The 9633-nt window shown below is 44.1% G+C and overlaps 1 protein-coding gene across 1 annotated transcript; it reads right to left on the reverse strand.

Moving 5' to 3' along the window:
• On the reverse strand, positions 1-4204 carry FAM237A (family with sequence similarity 237 member A). Its single transcript, XM_050339901.1, has 2 exons — positions 3796-4204; positions 1-579 (listed from the first exon to the last, which is right to left on the reverse strand). The coding sequence occupies exons 1-2, from the start codon at positions 4202-4204 to the stop codon at positions 431-433; spliced, it is 558 nt and encodes a 185-aa protein (XP_050195858.1). The 3' UTR covers positions 1-430.
• Positions 4205-9633: the final 5429 nt, after the last annotated feature.

A 9633-nucleotide genomic window follows, 5' to 3' on the forward strand; every position in this document is an offset into this window, starting at 1 on the left:
ATGTCTTTGAGCAGTGATTGCTTTGTACAAGTGTACAGCTACACATACAATCAAAATCACCATCTTGACTCTAATCCAGTCTTGGAGCCAGTGGAGGTTTTTTGACAATTTCCGTCTCTGTTTCTCGGTGTTTTGTTGAAGGATCGGTTATTTCCTGTTTTGGCACGCAAAATGGTGCCACCTGTGAATGGGTCACATATATTACAAAAAGCCTGAGATACATACGGGTTAAAGTAGGCAACTGCTCATAAATCATGCAGTTTATTAAGGAGATGAAATTAGTAGAAAAAAAAGTAAGTCCAAATTAATCAGAGATATGGTGCCCATGCTTACAGGCCTTCTTCTACCATGTAAATTGACATCAGTGAGGATTAGAATGAAAAAAATAAAGAGACGTAGTTAAAAAATACCTACAAATCAAGATCTTGAACTAAAAGTTTGATTTCCTCTTTTTTCCTAACTCTCCAGTGATTCTTTGAAGTGATGTAGGTCTAATCTTACGCATGTGGATACTTATTAAATCTTCAAATGAGTCTCTCTTCTTCAGAACTGGTGACCTCTGAATACGAGAAAATATCCCTGAAAAGTGACATGAAAATGCATATAAATAAATAATTTCAAAACAGCAAAGAGCAGCTGAATACTCAGTTTCCCACATCTGTTTACTTTGCTTTTAGCTGCTGCTGGTCCCCATTTTATCAGCATTGCCCCCAAACCTCTTGCCGTGGTGATATCCATAACCCTCTACTTGCAAGAGTTGCCTTTCAGTGTCAGGTCACTTTGATCTTTTCCCCCAGTATGGACCTTTTCCTTAATCTTCCTATAAAACTCTTCTACTTTTTAATTAGCAGCTCTTAAGTCTGCTCATAATCTTATTGACTCACCAGCTTCTTATCATCCTCCCTGCACAGTGCATGAGATCTCTCACACTGTTTAGTGGCAGATTTGTTATTTGCTTGAGGAACTATGGGACATTTTCTTTACAATGATCTCTAAAATCTGGCAGGTTGGTTTTCTTTCTCTTAGACATATTTGCCTTCTGAAAAAATAACTGGCTAGTACCTGCTTATTTACCAGACCTCAAATGTACAGTAGCACCTGACACCTGGCAACGTTGGGACAGCAAATTATGCCTGCCTTGGGCCAGGTGCAAGGGCTGATTTGAGCCTAATTAGCTGTACCTGTGAGGGAGGTCTGCACAGCTGTGGCCACTGAGTGGCAGAGGGACTGCTGGGCAAGGAGAAAGGGGGTAGAGAGAATTTTGTGTTTGCAGTCTTCAAGTGTTTATGCTGGGGGTGTGCTGTTGGCTTCTTGAGGAGGATTTTTTAGCTGCTCTTCAGGAATATTTACTGTGAGTACAAAAGCTATGTTTTCCTTTTGGTTCCAAAGTCTTATTTTGGTTCATGGAGAGTTGTTACAAGTATCATGTAACTCCAGTGTTGTAATGTTTTGGAAATGCCTTTATGAAACCTGCTTTTTCATAGTGTTTGGATCTTGTTAGGGGAAAGATGAGTTACTTAAGATACTTTGGCCAGGTAACTGTTGAAGCCTCCCCCTACTTGTCTCATTCCTCATCACTTGCTAGGATGTGATTTCTATCTGCAATTTTTACCAATTGATTTCTGCTTTCACTGAATGAAATAAGGCAGTAGGATCAAGGGTTACAAAGATTAAAACAGCTGGCTTTGTTAAGAAACTAGGAGACTTGGATGAGAAGTTAGATAGCTCCTCCAAAAAATAAAATTTAGGCTGTCACTGCACTAAGCTGCCTGCTATAGCCTGATGTTAATCAGTTGTACAGAAAAATCAGATTAACTGATTACAATTCACAAAACAAAGAGGGAAAGGAAGGAGTCCTTGTTTTTCTTAAAGTGCAAATACTCAGTAGCGCTTAAAATCTCTCTATGTAAGTATAAACAAAAGTCAGTATTTATCACAAAACCCATAATTTGCTTCTTCAAAATAAATCAGACTGTTACGCTTAGTCTTGACTGGAACAAAAGCTCTTTGTTTAGGAAAATCACGGTGTGATATAGATACGAAGAGCCAGATGTAAGCAAAAGGCTAGCTGGGAGTTTCGACAGGGATATTCAAAGCTGCAATCCTGAAAACAAAAATAATCAGGTGCTTTTGCCTGAAGGGCATCTAAGTTTTTAACAATGCTACTGCCTCACATGTCTAAAGCTGCATTCTGTTTGCACCCAAAAGTGCATCAGTCTGATAAGGGCTGAGCAACTTGTTGCCTTTGTGATTTCTAAGGCCAGTTGGAAACCAGAAGTTCCAACACAGCCAAGATCCAGTCAGTGCTATGCGATAGCTCAGATTCTTTGTGGAGCAGGATAGGATATACTCCTTGCTTTTAAAGTGCAGGCAGTCATTGTTTGGCTCATATTTTAGAGACTGACCCTGTGTGTGTGTGTTCTTCAGTCTGAGGGGATTGATTCAAACACAATTCCTATATCCTAGCTTAACGGCTGTGACACTTTCTCTAGGTAACAGGGGTAAGGACCTCTCAGTCCTTCCTATCTCAAATACTGGCTTTCAATACTCAAAAAAATGTTGAGGTTTGTGGGCCAGAGCTGGACTGTCCAGTGGTGTAGTGTCCCTGTGCTGCAAGAACCCTGAGTTCAAGTCCATTTTTAGAGATACTCTAACAGGTAATTGCCCAGAGAGGTTCTTCATTATTCCATGGACATTCCCCCCAAAATGCCTTAATAAGTCAGATACTGATCTAGGAAGTGTCTCAATCTGCTCAAGTGTAAAGGGGGTACTGCCTTCTCATCCTTGCTTGATGTTTTATTCACAAGCACTCCTTTTGCAGTCATCATGGCTGCCTGCTCCAGAGGGGAGAGGGTATCTGACTCTGAGCTAGGATGTTGTAGTTGGTTGGTAGGAGACAGTAAAATGCACTAGAGCTGTTGGTGATGGCAGCGGCCATTCTACCTCTCCATTAAATCATAGCACCTGCCCCTACCTGAAAGTGGATATTCTCAAGGGAAGGGTGCATCTGTTGGTAGCAGGATCAGAACTGAAGCCTTGGAAGGGACTGAGATTTAGGAAAAGCTATGCTGTATCTCCCTTCTGGTAATGGGGAGGGTAAGTGACATGCATATGGAAACACTTACTTTAAGCCTGGGGGTTCTGCTCTGGACCTGGGAACCTGGACATAAGGAATTGCAGCATTTAGTGTCACAAGATAGTGGTGTCTTCCTGAAGCTGCAGCTGTGTCTGAAAGCCTGCATGCATCTAAGTCCTAGCTCTGTTTCCACTGTGTGTTGGGTAAAGTTACCAGTATGGAAATGGACAACTAGTGGTTGAGTGCTAGATGGCAAGTAAACATACCCTTCCTCTTCTGCTGAAAGACTACTGTGCTCTCCAACAGCACCAGCACCCTGCACTCCTGAGGTGACACACCCCTCAGAATGGGGAATTCAGAACTAGCCTTTTCATAGCACAGTAGTGGTAAAAATGCCAGTGTGGAAGAATATATTTGTGTTTTCAGTTGCTGAGCTGCCTTCTTTGTCCTAATCCTCCTGTTTCACTTTCTGCAGCCCCTCCTTCCCCATCAGACTGAAACTTAAAAGCTGTTGTTAGAGTTCAGATTGTTTGGAGGTCACATTTTTACTGAGATCACATTGAATATAAACATAGTTCTGTATTTGATTAGGAGGAGTTTGTGCAACACTGTACTCTGTTTCTGTACTATAACCACATAATACAGTAAGCCTGTATTGATTTTCTTTCCCACTAAACTCTAGTTATTGCCCATGAGACTTGTATTAAAGGAGCAGTGACCTTGATTTCGCCCTGCGAACTGAGAATGTAGAGTACCAATCTTCTGCTCAGCTTCTGCTAGCTGCCTTCTCCCTAGGCCATGGGTTCTGGAGAGCACACAGTCCACATAGATATCCCAGAAGAGCTGAGCTAGGTCCCAGAACAAAGCCCCATGTTTCAAGTTCTCTGATGATTTCAGAAATATCATGAAGTCCCAAAAGCCACTGACAGAGTCAGAAATGCGAGGCTTCCTCATCTCCAGTAAGACAGCTGAGGAGGATTCCCAACACTGGGGGTCTGCCCGCCCAAGAGCTAGTGGATCAATTTGACTATGGCAGAGGAAAGGTGTCATGCAGAATGCTGCCATGAGTAGCAGAGAGCAGGTGAGTCTCATGTTACAGTGGATTCTTCCTCTGCTCCCAAGGTCCATTGTGTCACTAAAATATAAGAAAACCAAAAGAAGCTGAAAAATTTCTCACTTTTAGATGCAGATCATATAGAAGGCACTCAAATGTTAATTGTTTCTCTGCTCCTTAAAGATGTGTGTATGCTTTTTTGCATGTGTGAATATAAATACTAGAGGAGTTGCAATACTGTGTACAGCAGAAGCATGTGTAAAAATTTGCTAATCATCCTCAAATCTGTATGATGAACTCTCTTATTTGGAACTTCTTCAAATTGAAAGTTTTCCACCTTTCTTGATTTACAGATCCCTACTTTTTCAGTTAAAATCCATTCCTTTTTACAGATTTTAAGCCTTTAGGCAGTCTTGATTTTCTCAAAATTTTATGAGCCCTTTAGTCTTCAGAATCACAAGCATCAGTGGAACAGCAGGTGGAAAACTTTTGTTGAAAATGTGTTTTAATGTTTTAATGGTTCTAGTTAATGAAAGCTGCAAATTCATCCGTTGGCCAGTGGTGTTTTGCTTGCTAAAATGCAGTACAGTTCTGAAAAGAGAGTATAGCAAAGCCATGGCATGGCAGCTGTGTCGTACAACATGTATACATGCATGTGGAACCATAGAACAGTTTGGGTTACAGGGGACCTTTCAATGTCCTGTAGTCCAACCTTTGCTCTATTGCAACACGCCCTGCTAAAAAGTCTGTCCCCAGCTTTCGTATAGGCCCCCTTTAAGGAGGATGCAATAAGGTCTCCCTGGAGCCTGCTCTTTTTCAGGCTCAACAACCACAACTTTCTCAGCTTTTCCTCACAGGAGAGCAGTTTCAGCCCTCTGATCATTTCTGTAGCCCTTCTCTGGACTTGCTCTAATAGGTCCATATCTTTCCTGTGCTGACATATATATATGTATATATATATATATATACACAGATGCTTATTGCAGATCACTAACAATTGTCTGTTAAAACTGTGAAGTTTGAGAAGTAGCAAGCAGCATCTGTAATGGTTGAGAGAAATCCTGAGAATTATAACTTTTTGTGGACAGAAAGGCCTTGTCTTCATCAGTTTTCATTTCTAGTATGTGCTTCTATGTTGAGTTTTCAAACATGCTTCTAGAATTTCTAATTTTGTAAAGAGTTTGGGGGTTGTTTTTAGTGTAGTTCATGGCATATGGAGAACTTCCCATTTGTGGGAATCAGCAACATCTGAGATCAGCATTTAGGACAAACAATTCTGTTTAATGTATATGGTGAACATCTGAGAATTCATGCTTTTACATTTTCAGTTTGAATGTTGGCAGGGGGGAAGCTACCTCTCTTAATAAGCTTAACTAGATAATCAACTGGCTTTTGGTGTAGAAAGTCTCTTCTATGAGTGATCATGAAGAGCAGAAAAAATGTTCCTTTGCTGTGTGAAGGAGAATGCCAAAGGCATGATATGGATGTGCAGAGGGATTGTACATGAAAGGTAGCTCAGACATAAGCCTGTGTGCAAGATTAGAGAAGCGTAGGCTGCTTTGTGGAACTTATTTCCTTGTAGAGCTAAAAGACTCTTCAGAGACTTCAGTCCTGGCAGTGATATTTTTACCTGACCCCCTGTCTGGCCACCTGGTCTGGTTCTGGGAACATTTTTTAGATATTCAAACTTTTACTCTCCAACTTCTTACAGTTTCACCTTTTTAATCTGAGTTGGGATCTTATGAGATCTGCCTTAACAGCCTTGACTCTGAACCTTCCATTTATTGAATAAAAGACGGCCAGCTTGCTCTTCTTGCCCTGCTCTGCCTAGTGGGATGTCACTTATGACAGTGTGATAGTAATGGGGCTGTCCTTGTGCTGCTCCTAAGATCTCCAGAAGCATCATTCTTCTGTACCCTGCTGTACGAGGCAGGTTTTGATTGCTTTCTTGGAAGCAAACTAAAGGACATCCTGTGAGTCACTACTTCATTCTTCTTTGTGCATCAGAGCCCTTCTTCTGGGCAGCAGACACCTGTACATATGTGCTGTGCAGTATACACATACCTATCTGTTTACTGAGGCTTTTTCAAGAGACATAATTGACTTTTTTACCAAGCCTCTAGTTTTCAAAGCAGCATAGCAATCTCAGATATGACCATGGGGGTGGGGAGACAGATACGGGACAGCAGTGGCAGGGGAAGCACCAACACCAAATAGTTCAGACAAAGGAGAAATAGTAAAATGGGCTAATAATACTAAATAATAATAATAATAAAATCCTTAAAAGGATGGTTCTGTGATTTGGACAGGGCCCATCTGGTTTGTACAGGTTAACAATTGAACTGGTTGCTTTGCATTTTCTGCTCCCCAGCACCTATCAGAAACTTTCTAAGTTACAAAACTGGGTAAGACAAGGGTTCTGGATTTGTCAGAACAAAGGGACAGCCCTGGGCAGGGAGCTGGTAGGGCATTAATATGAGGGTGGGTGCCCTCGAAGGTGTGTTGTGAATGCCATCAGTCAGGGCCACTAGCTAAGGACACTAGTCCTTATAGTCTGGCCAAACTTAAACAGCATTTTGCTGTTAGCCTTCAACAAGGTTTAGGATTTTATTTTTTTTAGATAGTTGAGCACTGAGGGCATGCTCAGGAAATGCCAGATTTCATTAATCTCTTACCTGTTCATGGGGTGAATGCTTCCCTCCTCCCCCCCCCCTCCCCGCCCCGCGCCCTCCAATCTTTAGGTCTTTCCGTCCGTAAATTGAAGTTTGTGTGTGCACGCTATTTACACCTTCTGGCTCGGACTTTTTTCCCCTCATCCCCACTGCTTGCAGTTTCGTCTCGCATTCCACTCCCCGTCATGAATAATGCCGTAGAATAGCAATTTTAAAAGTTCATCAGTTCCTTCGGTTCCACCATTTAACTTGTAGCTCTCAGTTACAAAGTTTCTCGACCCTGGAGCTGCCGCAGCCGGTCGGGCACACCAGGGGTCCCCGCGCCGCTCCCGTCCCGTCCCGCCCGGCTGCGGCGCCGCCCGCATCCCTCATCCCTCATGCCCTTACCTGTGCGCTCCGGCGGGCAGGGCAGGGCAGGGCTCTCCGCGCCCGCTGCCGCCGCCGCGCTCCTTTAAGAAGCCGGAGCGGGCAGCCCCGCTTAGTTTTTACGTCAGGGCTCGGGAGCGGCCCCCACCCCCGGGGCCCGGCCGCTGCTCCCGGGCATCCGGAGCTCCCTCCTTCCCTGCGCGGAGCTGTCCCTGCTGCAAACGCGCTCTGCTTCTCTGCCCTGCCTGTTCTCCTCCGCTTGCGGACCCCGGCCCGCCCGGGAGCAGCCTGGGCGCAGGGGGCTGGAAGAGAAACAGACTTGGCAAAGCTACAGCCCTCCTCTTGCCCCCAGTCCTATTAGTGCTGCGTCGGGGCGGGGCAGGAGAGGAAAAGTACAAAGCTCCAACAACCTTGGAGCTCAAGTTGTCCAGACCTGGCTTAGCCCTCAGGTGTCTTGCTTTATGTGCTTGGCTGCTAGAGGTCCCTCCACCCCGCAGTAGGAGCCTGTGTGACACAATTAGAGCTATTTGCTGGCTAGAGCTCAGCACATTCATCAGCAGGTCCAGCTCTCCTGGGAGTTGAAGCAGAGACCCAGAGAAGAGCAAAGTCACAGAAGAAAGCCAGTAAAGGCGTTAATTGCTGTAGTGGGGCTGAGCTGCACTCACTGCATTTGAGTTTACACAGCTTTACCTGAGGAAGAGCTACCTTGGAGGGCTGCTCACTTTCCAATGGAAGAGCCTTGGCTACATTTTCCCTTGCAAGAAAAATAATGTGATCTATTATTGTTTTGTTTTCTCTCTGTGAGGTACTTGGCTGGAGCCCCTCTCCCTTGTCACCTCTTTGTAGCTGCTATAAAACCTCTGTATGTATTGGAAAAATGGGCTAAACTAGTAGGGAAGTGGAAAGAAGCCGTTGGTGAAAGGGCTCTCCTGGTACCTGCAGCACAGAGAGGAAAGCCTGAGTGCAACTCTACCTCTGTTCACTGTGCCTGCTGTAGTCACCCCTGGCATACATAAAGCAAACAATTTGAAGAACTGGGCCTCCAAGACCAGACTAATAACCACTGTTGGGCATGACTTCCTTAACACTAGCTATTTGACGCAGTAGAGAGGGTGAGACCATTCTTTTTTCCGACCTCTGTAGTTCATAGGGCAAACCATGTAGCGCTCTGCTGCCTGTCTGAAGCCAGTGCAGCTGCACCAGTCCATACCAGCTGGGCAGAAGCCCACTTGCTTTTCCAAGACTTTCACTGGCAACTCCTTTCTGTCTTTGCACTTGGAATCGTAACACCTTCTCCAGGAAGCAACTGTGCTTCAGTAGCACTACTCTTATCTTTGTTGAAGTCAGTGGGGCCACATTGGTTTATATCAGCTGGAAAGTTGGTTGAAACACTGGTTTCTCTGTTGTTCGTCAATACCTTTATAATTTGAATTCTTTCTGTGCATCCAGTCCATGCAAATGGTGAAGCATCTTCCTTTTCTAACCCTTGATCTTGTGATGTGCCTATGACAATAAACACTGCTTTTCTTCTCTCCTGATCCTTTATCTCCTCAATAAGCAATGGCTGTGAAGGTGTATTTTGTGTAAGTATTGCTACTGTTTAACAAAAGTGAAAGGAAATTCCTGTGCATGAGAGAGTGTCTGTACAGAACCCCTGTAAATAGCTATATTGTAGGACTTTGGCAAGTTTGGAAAGGGTCCATTTATTTATCAGGAAGTATGGGGTTGGGAATGGGGGAATAGTGATCACCAACTGCTGAAACAGACTTCAGGATGAACTGAAGAGTGCAATGCCTTGCAACGGGCTCTTGCAACATGGTGAGGGAAGCCTCCCATATATAGGAACTCCAATGCTTCTTCTCTATGCTGTTGAATACAGACTGTTCCAGTAGACTTACTTCTCCCAGGTTCTGGTCTAAAATGATCTTTAAAAATCAACTTTTTTTTTTCTAAAGTCTGTTCTGTAGGAGCTGATTCTGGGCCCATGTGCAATTTGGAGCCTTCTTGGAGAGTGAATAACTTGAGCTACTCCTCTGTGTTTGAGGGCTGAACCGGGCAAGGGCGAGAAGGAAAGTGTGCCTGTAAGACTCAGGTGTTGTGATGTAACCTAAAGGCAGCTCATGGGTCGAAAAGGCTCTGAGGAAGCTTATGTTTGTGGATGGCCTGGGTGCAGGAAGCCAGACTAAGGTGCAGGAAGCAGGACTAAGATGCTGCAGGAGTGGTTTTTGATGATGTTTCTGGATCTATGGGGCATTGCTCTGAGTACTCTGCCCTGTGCTCTTAAGGGAAGAGCAAAATGTTGCAACCGGAAAGGAAAAGGTAAAATGCTTCTTCTGAGTCGATACCTTTCTGTCAATGTGCAACATCTGTGGATTCATTGTTAAGAAGTGAGTTTATTTAATTGAGTCCCCTTCTGGGGTGCACTTTATCTGGTTTTGGATCAAGAACAACATTGGTTTCATTCC

Source organism: Myiozetetes cayanensis, unplaced genomic scaffold (assembly GCF_022539395.1).
Source record: "Myiozetetes cayanensis isolate MyiCay16 unplaced genomic scaffold, myiCay2020 scf9, whole genome shotgun sequence".
Taxonomy (NCBI): domain Eukaryota; kingdom Metazoa; phylum Chordata; class Aves; order Passeriformes; family Tyrannidae; genus Myiozetetes; species Myiozetetes cayanensis.

Bases quoted from the DNA above. Each gene is read 5' to 3' on its own strand.
- FAM237A (XM_050339901.1), bottom strand. From the start codon at position 4,204: ATGGACCTTGGGAGCAGAGGAAGAATCCACTGTAACATGAGACTCACC. The intron at 580-3,795 runs GTCACTGCTCCT...GTCACTTTTCAG, and splicing joins GTTCGCAGGGCGAAATCAAG to GGATATTTTCTCGTATTCAG.